At 51.7% G+C, this 15253-nt stretch overlaps 1 protein-coding gene across 1 annotated transcript in view; it reads left to right on the forward strand.

Annotated features, from left to right (window-relative positions):
- The first annotated feature begins 1460 nt into the window (after positions 1-1460).
- Positions 1461-15253, forward strand: part of KIAA1549 (KIAA1549 ortholog) — a 112003-nt gene continuing 98210 nt past the window's right edge. The window contains exon 1 of the mRNA XM_087820993.1: positions 1461-1625. Within this exon, the coding sequence (XP_087677119.1) occupies positions 1487-1625 (139 nt within the window). The 5' untranslated portion in view covers positions 1461-1486. The remainder of the gene's footprint in view (positions 1626-15253) is intronic.

The following is a 15253-nucleotide window of genomic DNA, read 5'->3' on the forward strand; positions in this document are numbered from 1 at the left end:
CAGTGTCTCCACAGTGTCCTCACCTGGAGTTTATGAGCTGGGGCAAAGTCTGCAAAGCTCAGGTAGGGGGACAAGTTGCTAGGAACAGGGACTGCTTATGATGCGGAGGAATAATAAAATACACATTAGGAACACGAACCAAAGCTGTCTTCAACCTTTATTCTCAGTCCTCTTCCTGGAAACTAACAGGCATGTGTGCAGAGGAATGCGCTCAGCCTTCTGAGATGGGGCTGTTCCTGCCTAGAAGGGTTGCAAGGATGGGCCTCCCGGGGGAACGGGGCAGGAGCACAACACCGACCCTTTTGTCCCTGTGGATGATTCACCTTTGTTACTGTCCCCCACAGTATCCCAGGCGGTAAGACAGTGCCCCCCACTCAGGCCTTTCGTCCCACGCCTAGTGCACCGCAACAGGACGCGAAGATTCAGAACTGCCGGTTCCACGTTGCAAGACCTTGAACCCCCGAGCGTTTCAGAGTGAGATGCCTGGGCCAACGCGGGTCCTTGGCCAAACGCTACCTCCCTTCTTCGCTTTCCCCGGGGATCCCTAGCCCCAGACGCTAACCCTCTGACATCCCCTCCACCTCCCGAGAGCGCTGCTCTCCCCCAAAGGGCCTGGACGTGCGCGGTTCTCTCCAGCTCCACTTCAACTCGGGTCGGCGGGCGCCTTCTGAAAGCCTACTACGTGCCGGGTGTGCGGGCGCCCCGGGCCGGGAGCGTCCTGTCCCCACGACCCGGGCAGGAGGCAGAGCCTCTAAGGGGAGAGGATGGGTCGAGCTGCGTCGCGCTTCTCTCGCCCCGTCTGCTGCCTGCCAGGCTCCTGGGAAGCGGGCGCGACCTGCCCTCGGCTTTGTCCCCTCGCAGCCCCGAGGCTGTCCTGCAAGCGCAGGCGCCCGGCTCACACCTGCCGCCCCGCACACAGTCGGGCAGAGGCCCGCCGCGCCCGGGCCGCCAGGTTTCCGGCTCGGAGCCCTGCAGGCGGGCCTCCTGCTCTCCCCGGGGGCGCGCGCGGGGCCCCCAGGCGGCGGGACCCGGCGTGGGGTGCGGGCCGGGGCGGCGCCGGCTCCCGGCCGGGCCCAGGCCTCCCGCGCCCCCGCGCCCCCTCCCGGGAGGCGGGCCCTGGGGGAGGACCCGGCGCCCCCGCGCCCCGCGCCTTCGCCGGGCCAGCGCGCAGGCAGGCAGGCGCCCGGCCGGCCGGGAGGTGGTGCTCGCCTCCCCGCGCCCGGGCCCGCGCGTTGCCGGGCAGCGGCCGCGAGGCTCCGAAGGGGGCGGAGCGGCGAGGCCGGCGTGCGGCTGGCGGCCCCTGTCCGCGGTTCCGGCCCCCGGCCCGCCCCCGCCTCGCCGGCCTCCCTCCGCGCCGGTGCGCGGCGCCCCGTCCCAGCCGCAGCCCAGCGGCCGCCTCCGCCGCGTCCGAGCGCGCCGAGCCGCGAGGCCGGGCCGGGCGCCGGCCGGGACCGCCGGGGGCGCGGCGCCGACGCCGAGCGCGGCCATGGACGGGAAGACCCGCGCCGGGGTCGCGCCGGCCCCGGGGCCGAGCGGCCGCGGGCCTTCCGCCGGCCGCCGCCCGCGGCTGCTGCTGCCCGGGCTCTGGCTGCTGCTGCTCGCCCGGCCGGCCTCGTGCGCCCCAGGTAAGCGCCGCGGGGACCCGCGGGCCGCCGCCGCGACCCTGCCTGCCTTCCTCGCCGCCGTTTTCAAAACCCTGCTCTCCCCGCCCATACTCTTTTATTCTCCGCCGCTCCCTCGCCCTCCTTTCTCGAGATGCTTTTCCATTCTTCTCGGGCCCAGCAGATAAAGGCGCTGAGAAAAATCAAAAGCGAGCGGATTGTGGCCAATCTGGCTAATGACGATCTGCAAAGCTATCCTGCTGTCCTCGGACCCCGAGGCGGGTCTGGCGGCTTCATCTCCGAACGTGCCCTTATTATTATTTTTTTTGTTGTTTTCTGCAAAATGCAGGCAGTGGAATTGTATTTGTGCATGGCTGTATCAGTGTGTTACATCAAATGTTTGGGGACACTTTATTGTCGGGCTGGAGGGGGACATTCGGGGTGTGTGTGTGGTTTAAGAACGGGCGTTGCGTTACTCTGAGTAGCCCTGCGCCCCCCAGATACAGGGAGGCTGGCGGTGTCCCCCCAGTGCACCAGGACACAAAGAACATTCAAAGAACATCTCTTGGAAAGCGCCCTGGCCCCGGGTCTTTCCAGGGAGCTAGCTGTATTGCTTTTACTTCTGCAAAGGCATTAGTACAATAGAGTGTGAAAATATTGTGATCCTGAAGTGTCAGGGCATGAAAGGAGTCAGGGTTGTTTTTATAATAGATGCAGTTTACTGACGGGTCGTCAGCATGGAATTAAGAGGCATGATTTATGAAGAAGCCTGTGGGCGGGTTTTGTTGTTGAGGAAATGATTTAATTCATTTTGCTTCTCTGAAATGTTTATTTGTCCACCCTGAGCATACACACAGGATGGTCTGGAAACCATCTCAGAGCTGACAGGCCCTAAGCCAGCGGTTGCCCCCGGTGCACACACACTTGACCACTTTGTGGGCAGGAAAGGAAAGGTGGAATGAGCCACGCTGGGTGGACACGGGGCAAAAACAGAAAGCCTAATCCTCCCTTCTCGGGAGGAGGGCCAGAAGGCTGCCAAGCGGCTTTGAAAGGAAACGGAACACATTTGAAGGTGTCCCTTGGACCTCACTGTTGGAAATATAACCAGCGCCATGTAGGGGATGGTCCCGTAGAAGCCCGGGAAGAGACTTCAGGGATCATAGAATGGAAGCACTTTTACTAAAGAGGAAACTGACGTAGAGAAGTGACTTGGTCAAGGTCACAGGCTAGTTTGTGCAGAGTCATGACTTTTCAGTCTCGCTGCTGCCCTGACCCGCAGGCTTGTACACACCTGAGGCCTCCACAAAGATTTCCCACAGCTGGGTGGAACCCTGCCTCAGAAAGCCACACCGGAGCCGTGGGCTTCTTGCTGGCAGTACACCCAGGGTGCAAACAACTTTGCCTAACGTAGCCCCCCAGGTCACAGTTCTGCTCCCTGCATGTTCCAGCCCTGTGTGTCCAGAGAGGACAGGAGCCCCTGGGCTTTCTGTGAGATGATCATGAAGACTGCCCTTGGCTTTAGTCAACAAAGAAAGCCCACCTGATACTAATGGAGTCACCAGCTGCGGGACAGGCAAACGAATCATTTCCATTTACTGTGTCCCGGGTGCTACGTTTTACACACAAGATCCAGTTTCCTTGTGGGTTAGGCATCATTGTCCCCATTTTACAGATGAGGAAACTAAGGCTGCAGGGTCTTTAGGTTAGTTTGACTCCAAACTCCATGCGCTTCACCTCTGTAACAGCTTCCCCGGGCGAATGTGGCCATCTGGATATATTGCAGAAGTGGAGGGATATAAGTAATTCTTTTGATAAATCTGGTATCAGTAGTGGAGCTGTTTGTTCTGTTCCTCCATAACTTTTTCTTTTTTTTAAAAACTTTTTCTTCTTTAGAAGTCCATTCCTGTTTCTTGTCAACCCATGATACAAACACAGGCGGATCCCTGTTTTATGGCGCACCGCTTTATTGCCCTTCACAGGTGTTGCCTTTTCTTTTTTTGGGTACAAATTGAAGGCAACACCCTCCACCAGCAAAAAGATTATGACTCGCTTTATTATGGTGGTCTGGAGCCGAGCGAGGCCGCAGCATCTCCGAGGCATGGCTGCATTCAGCCTGGAGACATGAAATGAGCTGTATGAGCACTCTCGAGCCGGCCTCACGGAAGCAGAGACTTCACCCTTCTGCTAATTTGTGCCCCGGGCTCCTCGGCTTTGCGCAGCTGCTTCTAGGCTGGGCACTAGGCTAGGAAGCAGCTGTCCTCAAGGACCCGATTGAAGCACGAAGCCCTGCACAAGCAAGCACAGACCCCTGCATGGACTGTTCATGGGCGAGACAGGCAGTGAGCGAAGGTGCTCCAGGGAAGACCTGCCAGAGGTGGCCCACTTCTTGAAGGCCGTGAGGAGTGGCATGGGTGAAGGGTGGCTTCCTGACGCATGGTGAGTGGTGGCTGAGAAGAGATTGCATTTCAGTGGTTTAGCCCTGGCCTCCTCTCTGTGCCACTAGGACCCTCTGGCCCCGAGTCCCGAGTGTTGTATTTTCACCATCAGAGTGGGGACGGGGGAGGCTTTGCTGAACTCTGACATGGTGGTTCTCTTTCTGAAGAGTAAGTGGTATTAGTCAGAAAATGTTCTGCCTTAATCCCGTTTTGGATTTCCTAGGTTAGACACCAGCTCCTTCTGTGGCTGGCTGCAAACTCCGTCCTCTTTCAGGAGGTTTCTCTTTCCTTGTTAACTTCTGTCAGATGGAGTCCCCCTTCCAGTTGGTCCCCTTAGTTCAGTCTTTATTTAAATTTCTATGTTTCTTCAATTTCTTGTCTATTTCCATTTCATTCAGCATTTTGAATGTGCCCTTTTTTGTTTGTGTAAACATTTGTGAGTTTGGTCTTGACTGTTCACTGTTGTGGAAACAATTTGTAATACTTTGGACTTGCTTTTGAATGTTGTGCTTTTAGGAGATCCTACGCCCACAGCATAAAAAGAAAGAATCGTGCCCATTCCTTCATCGTATTCAGTTATAAGTCTTTCTCAAAATAATAGTTATTATGAAACTGATAACTTTGTAAAGAATTTGGAAATTATTAGAAAGTATAGAAAACAGCTACTCATGCTTCCACAATCCACAGATAACACTGTCAATAGTTTTGTCTTTTCTTTGTTAACACTGAAAAAAAAGGGAAAACGGAATCATATGCCCAATTGTATTTACCTTTTTCCACTCAATAATTAACTTAAGCATTTCCCTATTCAGTAATTGTTTTGAAAACACAATTTTCCATCCTAATAATCACTTAATTATCCCTTTATTATTCTTGGCTTTTTTGGCTGTTATAAACAATGCTATGATGAATAGCTGTATAGGTAAGGCTTTGTCTATATTTCTTTGTGTGTCAGTTTTTTGTTTTTTTAAAGTCTACATTTCTAGAAGGGAAATTAGGGTGTAACTTAAATCTAAGGCCCACCAGGCTGGATCTCTGCATGTTTTGGTCAGTGTGGTGGGTACCTAATAGGTGCTCAGTAAGTGGTTGTTGAATGAATCAACTTTTTAATGAGGCTGTAACGCTGGATAAAGCCTAGCAGTGGCCTGATTCACGTCGTCCTCACTAATATTGAATATTATTTTTAAAATCCCGTGTTAAATAAATTTGTAATACATTGCTTTAATTTTGTATTACTTTTGAGTTGAATATTTTGTGTTTATTTTGTATTTGTAGTCCATGAATTTTCTGTGTTTTTGCTCATGTATCTGTTGTGGCATATATATTTAAATCTTTCTGTATATATGGATGGCAACCATTTTTTTCTATGTGTTAGCACTTTCCCCTTCCAATGGAGTTTTTTTTTTAAAATATATCTTTATTGATTTCAGAGAGAGGAAAGGAGAGGGAGAGAGAGATAGAAACATCAATGATGAGAGAGTCATTGATCGGCTGCCTCCTGCACGCCCCTGACTGGGGATGGAGCCTGCAACCCGGGCATGTGCCCTGACTGGGAATCGAACCCCGATCGCCTGGATCCTAGGTCGACGCTCAACCGCTGAGCCACGCCCAGCCGGGCCCAATGGAGTTTAAAAAAATTTTTATGTAATTTTGAAATTTAGAAGTTTTTGATTATTTTGATTAGCAAAATTAGCCGTTTTGTTTTTCTTTTTGAATGAATGCCTTTTTAAAAAATGTATATTTTTATTGATTTCAGAGAGAGGAAGGGGGAGAGAGAGAGAAACACCAATGATGAGAGTCATTGATCGGCTGCCTCCTGCACACTCCTTGCTGGGGATCGAGCCCGCAACCCGGGCATGTGCCCTGACCGGGAATCAAACCTTGATCTCCTGGGTCCTAGGTTGATGGTCAACCGCTGAGCCACGCCGGCCAGGCTGTTTTTCTTTTTGTATTTTTTTCATTGCATTTATACTTATGGCAGTTTAAATTTTAATCTTACTCGATGTGCTATTTATTAGCCATTTCGAGGTGAATATTTGTTATACTTTTTGAGTGGTTTAGTATCCTATAAACAAGAACTAAGATAAATGTCTCAAAAGTGTCATACCTCTATCTTCCGCGTCAACAACTTGGGGATGGGGGAGTTGCTTGGTAAGAATTTAGATCTCTGGGACTCACCCTTGACCCACGTTAGAATTTTTGGTGGGGGTGCCTGGGCATCTTCCTTTTTAACAAGTTCACAGCTGATTTTAAGGCATTTTGGAACCACTGATCCAGATATTATAAATCCAGTAACTGAATTCATAGCATTTTGGGGGTATGGCACTTAATATCTTGCAGTTTTTTTTCTACCGTTAGAACAGTTGATTTAAGATCATGACATTGAAACAGGTTTTTTTTTCTTGTTATATCTTGTTGGCTTAGTTTTCTTTGGTTTGGGAGTCAAAGGACATGGAGGGCTTCATTTTAAATTCTCACTCCCGTTCCCTTGGGAACAGCTGTTGCAGTCTTTGTCAGGAAATACCTCCCTTAATCCTGAAAACAGAGCCCAGGCAGGGTGTTGTTAAAAGTCGCCTGGGACCTGGGAGCCACAGGTTTTTCTCTCAGGGCCCCGGGTGCTGGAGGCAGCTAATTACTGTAATTATACTCACACTGGGTTGATTTTCTCAGATAGGAAGATGCTGTTCTAACTGATCTAATTTGTTGCCAAGTTGTGACCACCCACTTTTCATCTGCGGCAGAGACAGGATTTCTCCTTCACACGCTCAGGCTGCGTGATCTGTTGGGAAGCACGTTGGACGGCGAGCGGGCGAACCTGCGGGTGCTCTTTTCTGCTGATAAGTGGCTTTGTGGCTGTGGACAAGTTACCTTGTCCTGGGTTTCTTCATCAGTGTGAGATGGGGTTGCTGTGACGATCGCCGAGTTCTCTTTCAGCTCTTACACCTCCAGCCCATGTGTTGGCTGCCTTGGAATGTGCTTGCTATAGATAGTAAGTGTCCTGTGTCCATTGAATGCTCGTGGGTGCTGCCATCCCACTGTTCTGTAGATGTTCTGGTCCAGGGAATAAACCATCTACTCTCCCTCTTGCATCCCCACCCCCAGCACACCTACTTTGTTCTCTCTTGCATGCCCCCCCTTTTTAAAAAATATACCTTTATTGATTTCAGAGAGAGGAAGGGAGAAGGGGAGAGAGAGACAGAAACATCAATGATGAGAGAGTCATTGATCGGCTGCCTCCTGCACGCCCCATGCTGGGGATCGAGCTCGCAACTCGGGCATGTGCCCTGACCGGGAATTGAACCGCAATCTCCTGGATCCTAGGTCGACGCTCAACTGCTGAGCCACGCGGGCTGGGCTACTTTGCTCTTAATCTACTTAATCTTTCTCTTTGTCTCTCCCCCACATCTTGCTCGGTAATGCTCTAGGTATGCTAGTGCTATGGCACACAGCTCTGCGCATTGCTTTTCCTCATTGGTGAAAATCTAGCCTTGCTCCTGAAAGTGTGGTCCACAGACCTGCAGCATCCTTGCCATCTGGGATCTTGTTAGAAATGCAGAGTCTCAGGCCCCACCCCGGACCTTCAGAGTCAGAGGCTGCATTTCACAAGGCCCTTGGGTGATCGCGCACACACACTTAAAGTTTGAGAAGCACTGGGCTAAGCGGTAATGACTCCCGTTCCAACCTTCTGGGAGTAAGTGGTGTTGGCTCGCCAGGGCCTGAGTCAGCCCAGACTACGCTGGAGCCCATCCAGATCTTCAGAGACCTTGAGATACACCTGCCTTTGGGATCGACATTCCTTCACATGCCCAGGCAGCATGATCGGTTGGAAAGCTGCTGTACCGAGCATCCCTCATTCCCCTAAATTCCTTGGGTCTTCATGACCTGCCTCAGGATTCTTCTCTTAGGACCACTTCCCTATCAACCTTCCCAAGGTCCAGCAACTGAAGGGTTAATGCCCAGCTAGCGGGAACCTCAGGACTTTGCTGTAGAACAGCATGCCTTGGGTTGGTCATTTCACATGGCTGGTCATTTCGAATGCCCACCTGTTGTGTACTGCGTTGAGTATCATCAGTCCCTCCCTCCTTCCCTCCCTCCCTCCCTCCCTCCCTCCCTCCCCCCTCATCTAGGACTTCTAAAAAAGTGTGTTAAGCGGATACATTTGATGGTAGTTGAAGTTACAGACCTAGGCCACCCTACTGAGAAAGAGCATGTAATTGCAAGAGAAAGAGGCCAAGGACAGACGCCCAGGAGACTAATGTTCAGGACAGGGGAGGAGAAGGGAGCCCACAGAGGAAACTGTCCTGACAACCAAGGGAGGGGAGAGCTTTTATATAGGTAGTTGTCACATCGTGTCCAATCCTGCTGCAGGAAACTTCCTCAGAGGATGGTGTGAGGGCCACTCGGTCAGAATCCCCTGAGGTTCTTATTAAAAACCTGGACTCATGGCCAAGCTAGACCTACTGAGTTAGGGGGTGCTGGAGGTTTTGTAGTCCTGAAACGTTCAGTACGCTCCTCAGGTGATTCTCATGCCTGTGAGGTTTATTACCCCTGTAACCTGAAGGTGGCCTGGGGTTGGTGGAGCTTTTAGAAACAGGTTAGAGACCTGACCATGTTATAGGCTTCCAGGAAGAACTGGTAAAGAAGGAGTGGTTGAAAATTTGAGGAGGAGAAGAGGTAACCGAGGGATAATTCACCCCCAGTGAGGACGTTCATGTGGGCAGGCAGGCTGACGACAAGCGACAAGCAGGGGTGGGGAGAGAGAGTATTGGGAGAAGGAATTGGAGGGGCTGGTGGGAGGTTTGGAGTGAAGTCTAAGGCGTTGGGGGGGATTTGTAGTGATGCCAGTGCCCCCGTGATGTGATTTCGTCCAGCAGCGTCTGACATTCCAGATGTGGCCAGGGAAGGGCAGGCGACTGGCTGAGTCAGGGCTGGGAGTCCCAGGGCAGGTGTGGTGACAGGCTAGGGGAGCTGGGGTCTGGATGCTGCTCGGTGGCCTCAGGCTGGATGAGGTGGGACCCGAAGCAGTGGAGGAGCAGAGAGGTGGGGCGGGGGCTGGAGGGACTGGCGGTGTTGGCATTTAAGGTTTCGGAAGGGATCCCCTCTGCGCTTGGGCTCGGTTATGTGGATGAAGGCCTTTGGGTGAGTGATCTGTGGATGTTGGATTTGCCAAGAGCGAGGTAGAAAGGACTGTGAGTGGGACACCAAGTCCTCAGGGAACGAAGGGAAGCGACCCAACGACGACTCCTGACGGGAGGAAAAACCTCTGTATTCTGCCCCTTTTCTCTGCCACCCCACTGCCCCATCAGTCAAGCCCCACATCTCCTCCGGGTTACCGACGCGGCCTCCACGCCTCTGGCTCCACCCGCCCCACCCTCCACCTTCAGCTGGAGCTTCCTTCGCAGAAACGTCCGCTCTGCACTTCCAGCTTCTTTAAACGTCTGTGCCGGCTGCCCATGGTTTCATGGTGCTCCAAGTCTGAGTCCTCAGGTTCTAGGTTTACGGGGTGACTGGGAATGGGGATCTGAGTGTAGGGGCTTGTGAGAAAATGCCCACTTTGGGCGCAGACCATTCAGGACGTTGGTGCTTGCTCTGGGCAGCGTGGCTCAGTTGGTTGGGCCTCGTTCCATGCACTGAACGGCCTCTGGTTCAATTCAGTTCAATTCCCGGTCAGGGCCCCTGCCCGGGTTGCAGGCTCGAGCCCCATTAGGGGGCATGTAAGAGGCAGCCGATGGATGTTTTGCTCTCACATCGATGTTTTTCTCTCTCTTTCCCTTCCTCTCTCTCTCAGATATCAATTAAAAAATCTTTAAAAAAACAACAGTAACAAAAACAAAAGCAAAATGTTGGTGCTGAAAGGGACCAGTGAGAGAGGGAAAGTGATGTGATTTGAAGACTGAGTTTTGCCCTCCTCGGATTGAGGGCCAGCAGCAGAGACAGACATCACTTTTCAACCCCTGGGTGTGCTTTACGGGGACATTGCAGCAGCTGCCAGGGGGCCAGCGTCCGCCTTGGGAGATGCTGTGTGTGCTCTGGCAGTGACGTAAGACGTGAGTTAGAGGGTGGTAGGGAGGGCCACCTGTGCAGGGGAGGAGGTGGAGGGGAGTGAGCCAGTAAGGGTGGGGTTGGAGGAGACAGATGTTGCTGGAGAGGGAGGCAGTGAGGGCAGGGGTGAAGTGTCTGGGATTTGGAGGGGATGGGACCAGCGATTCCTTTTAGAGAAGAGCAGGAAAAAAGATGTAGGAGGCTGGATCTGGAGACGGGCTTTGAGGAGCGAGTGACTTCGTGGAGAGTGGTGGATGAGACCATCTTTAGAGAGGGGGGCAAGTGCGAGGTGGAGCTGGGAGTGGGAGAAAGTACAGCTGGTTTCCTGGGAGACTGAGAAGAGGCCTGGCTGAAGTTGGAAGTTCTGACCGTTGCTCTCTGCTCGCCTTTCCAGCAGCCCTGAGTGGCCCGAGCCTTGGCGGGCAATGAGCAGGTGACAGTGGTCCTGGGTCCCTGCCCAGGTGACGGTGTCTAGGCGGGAGGTCAGGGACTTTGAGGGCTCCTCCTGGTGTTTGGCAGGCAGTTCAGAGCCCTGTGGAGTCACTTGGAAACTCCTCCTTTCTTTGTTCCCTGGTCTCCTGTTGGGGCCTGTGGCAGGACCCCCCATCGCTGCTGTTTTGGGTGCTGGGTTCACTGTGGAGCCAGACAGCCTGCAGGGCTGCTCTGAAACACCGGGTAAGTACTGCTGGGAAGCTCTCAAAGGCGGAAGCCTCCAACATACCAAACAAACCATCTGCTGAAGCCAGCTTCTAGGGCCACTTGGGCAAAGCCCAGGAGACAGGTGTGGCCTGAGGACCAGCGGTGTCAACAACACCCCAGAGCTTGTTACAAAGGCAGACACTCAGGTCCCGCCCGGAATCTTCCCTTTAAGAGCATCTCCCGGTGATTTGCAGGCACACTAAGGGTTGAGGAGCTCTGGCCAAGTAGGCAGTGTCTCATTGAGGCTGGGTGCCTTTCAAAGATTTTTGATTGTTACCTAATTGGTGGGGAGAAAAATTCCACCCCTATTTCAAGGTGATTGGGAAAACGGAGCAGCAGCAGCAGGTTCAGAGCCGAGCTGGTGTCTGGCTGGATGGGCAGCCTGAGTGCCTTTGGAAGCCTCTGTCCAGTCCTGGGTTTTCCTGCACTGGTCTCGGCAGGAGTCAGGGTGGGTGACTGCCGGGGATTTCGAAAGCATCTGGAGATAGTTGAAGCAAACAGGTGTCAGCACTGAGGTGGCGCTGGAAGCAGCCCAAGTGTCCATCGATTGATACGGATGAATAAAAGGTGGTACATCCATACAGTGGAATCCTGATCTCTTCTTAGGAAAGAGGGGCATTCTGACATGTGCTCCAATACGGATGGGCCTTGGCATTATGCTGAGTGAGATAAGCCTGTCACAAAAAGACACGCACTGTACGATTCCACTTATATGAGGGGCCTAGAGTCGTCAGAATCATGGAGACAGAAGTAGAGTGGTGGTTGCCAGGGGCAGGGGGTGGCAGGAACGGGGGGTGAGTGTTTAATGGGGTACAGAGTTTCAGTTATGCAAAATGAGGAGAGTTGGTTGTACAAAAGTGTGAAAATACTTAACACTATTTAGCTGTAAACTTAGAAATGGTTAATAGGGTAAATTGATGCTATGTGGTTTTTTTTAAAAAAAACCCCACAATTATTAGAAAAACAAAACCAAACTGAGGCTGAGTGGGATCCAGCTGGTCGGTTAGCAGGAGTGAGCATTGGTCAGAGCCGGGACCACAGTGGTCTGGGGACAGGGCTGGAGCACACGGAAGACAGGTTGGGAACAGGCGGGCTGAGGCAGGTGACAGGCTGGGACGGAAAGGCAATAGCACAGGGCAGATCTGGCTGGGTGGGGGGAGTGGTGGCGGGTTGAGGGGAGCAAGTCAGTGTCTGGTGTCTGGGACAGAATCACTTTGCTCCGTGGCACCACGAAGGATGTCCAGGCTTTTGTGCCTCAGGACTGCCTCACCTCTTGCCTGACCTCCCTCCTGCCCCCTCCCCAACCTTGCATTCGTGGGTGTTTTTCCCTGGCGAGTCATTTGATGGAGGATGGGATGGGGGCCAGGGCTGGGGAAGGGGATTCTTGGAAGAGGTTGGAGTTTTCAACCTGGGCCTGAATACAGTCTCAGCAATTTAGAAAATCAAATTCTTCCTAGCCCTTGAAATTCGGCTTTGAAATGTTTTTAGTGCATTTTCAAGATTACAATAACTTTACTGCCTTTTTCCTGATTATAAAAGTGATATGTGTTCATTGCAATAATTTGTACTTACTGTTCCCTCAGCCAAGAACATTCTTATCTCAGATATTATCTACATGGTTTACTGCGTCCCTTCCTTCAGGTCTCTGCTCACATCTCCCAGTCAGAGAGGCCTTCCTACCCATGTTTTTTTTAAAAACAGCCTCCTCCGTAATTCCTTGCTCCTGACGCTGCTTTATTTTCCCCCATGGCGCCAGTCACATCTTGTATCTGTCTGCCCCTTCTCTGCGTCCCTCCACCAGGGCAGAATTCATCTGTTTTGGCCCGTGGTGTTCATTCGTCCAGCGGATCTTTCTTGAATGCCTGCTCTGTGCAGGCCCTGTGCTGGTCCCTCGGGATGCGTCAGGGACAGAGTTAATTACATGGGCGTTTCTGGGTGATGACTTACCATGAAACTGGCGCAGACGAAGGGCTTGGCAGTGAGGAGCTGAAGTTTTCATCAGGGTGGCGTGGGAGGCCTCATGGACAAGGTGACTGTATTAGTTGCGGGGGCTGCCATAACAGTGCCACAGACCGAATGGCTTAAATAAGAGAAGTTTCCTGTCGCATGGTTCTGGAGGCTAGCAGTTCCAGATAGAGGTCGAGGGGCCATGCGCCCTCCGCAGGTGCCAGGGGAGGCTGTACTCCAGGCCTCTCCCCTGGCTTCTGGCAGTCCTTGGCTTGTGGCCCCATAGCTGCCCTCTTCACGTGGCATTCTCCCCGTATGCGTGACTGCGTCCAGATTTCTCTTTGTTATAGGAGAGTTACTGAGTAGGGTCCACCCTCCTCCAGTATGACCTCATCTAAACTGCTTGCATCTGCAGTGCTCCTGTTTCCAAATAAGGTCCCATTCTGGCGTACTGGGGCTTAGGACTTTAACGTAGGGATTTTGGGGGGACATAGTTTAACTAACCGTGACTTTTCATCTAAAATCTGAAGGAGATACAGGGACAAACCATGCAGGGTTTTGGAGGACAGTGTTCCCAGCAGGTGGAGTAGCCAGTGTAGAAGCAGCAGGGTGCCTGGTGCTGGGGGAGGGGGAGGGGGCCAGTGTGAGGGGAAGTGGGTGCTGGGGGTGGGTAAGGTGGGGAGCAGTTGAGGGCTTAGAGCAGAGGAGTGATGTGACGAGGCTTGAAATAGAAAATTTATTGCACATGAAATGAATTCAGATGGTACAAAAAGATGTAAGGTGGAAAGTGAAAAATCCCACCACTAGAGAGAAACACTGCCATTTCAGTGTTTCTCTTTTCAGACTTTATTTTCCTACTCACATAAGCACACGCGCGCACACACACACACACACACATGCACACGCAAAGTACTGGTCTCATACGCCGCGTGTTGGCTGGCTTGCCTTTTTCACTTCACACTCTCTCCTAGAATCTCTGCATCACTGGCGAGATGGCCCCACTCCACGGCTTTACTCCACGCTGTGGGTGTGCCAGGCGTTATGGAACCAGTTCCCTGCCGATGGAGAATTATATTCCTTCCAACTTCTGCTGTGGTGAAAACACTGCTCTGAGGACCTTTGTACATCTCTCTTTACACACCTTTCTAATTATCTCCTCAGGATCCGTTCCCAGAAATAGAACTGCTGGACTAGGCGGTATTCATGTGTTCAGTTTTGATATGTATTGCCAAGTTGCTCTCTAGAAAGTTTGAAGCTATTGACATTCTCTCTAGCAATGAATCAGTGCCGCGTGCTTCCCCCCTCTGTAATACAGGCTGTTACTAATCATTGTTATCTTTCCCAGACTCATAGGTTAAAAAATACCTCCTTTAAAGTTGCATTTCTTTGATTGCTAATTGGCATCAGGATCCCCTTTGCACTCCTTTCTCTGGTTTTCTCTAGAAATCTCAGGGCTGACCTGGGAATAATTATCCAACAATTACACAGTGCTAGCCATGTGCCAAACACCATGCTAGGCACAGTGTATCTTGTTTAATCTAGACAAGAACTCCACTACGTAGGCATTGTTATTACCCCCATTTTACAGATGAGGAAGATAAAGGTTAGAGAGGTCACATAACTAGTAGGAGTCCTTATAACCCTAGGGGTTGGGGATGTGCATCTCCCAGCCAGGGTTTCCTTCGCTCTGGGTCCATATTTAAGAATGGCTCTATAGCCGGGCTGGTGTGGCTCAGCAGTTGAGCATAGACCTAGGATCCAGAAGATCGAGGTTCGATTCCCAGTCAGGGCACATGCCCAGGTTGCGGGCTCGATCCCCAGTCGGGGGCGTGCAGGAGGCAGCCGATCAATGACTGTCTCATTGTTGATGTTTCTCTCTCTCTCTCTCTCCTTCTCCCTTCGTCTCTCTCAAATCGATAAACATGTATTTTAAAAAAAGAATGACTGTAGCCCCGGCTGGGTAGCTCAGTTGGTTAGAGCACCATCCCGATATGCCACGATTGTGGACTCGATCCCGGTCAGGGCACATACAAGAAGCAACCAGTGAATGCAGAAATAAGTGGAGCCACAAATCGATGTTTCTCTCTCTCCCCTTTCCTCTCCCTCTCTAAAATATAGAAAAAAGATGATGTTTGTAGAATTGTATACCTGAAACATAAATAATTTTATTAACCAATGTCACCCCAATAAATTCAACAAAAATTAAAGAATGACTGACTATGATCTCTACCATTGGAGTGCCTGCTCACAGGCTTTTCTCGGTTGCTCGGGGGGATCCTGTGGACAGAAGTCCTGGCTGTGATGGTGCACACAGGGCCCAGCACATAGAAGGTGCTCACTGAATACTGGGTAAGAGAAATGAAAGAGGCAGGCTCCTGAAAGCTGAAGTATTGTGCGGTGGTGCCATTTTGTTTTATTTCAGCAGATGAATAATTAAAATTTTAAAAATAAAAAATTTCAGGGAGTTAGAAATTCATCTTATGGACCCATATTCCATATCCTCCAGCACAGAGGGTAATATTTTTCTTT

Source organism: Miniopterus natalensis, chromosome 10, assembly GCF_054644295.1.
Source record: "Miniopterus natalensis isolate mMinNat1 chromosome 10, mMinNat1.hap1, whole genome shotgun sequence".
Lineage (NCBI taxonomy): Eukaryota > Metazoa > Chordata > Mammalia > Chiroptera > Miniopteridae > Miniopterus > Miniopterus natalensis.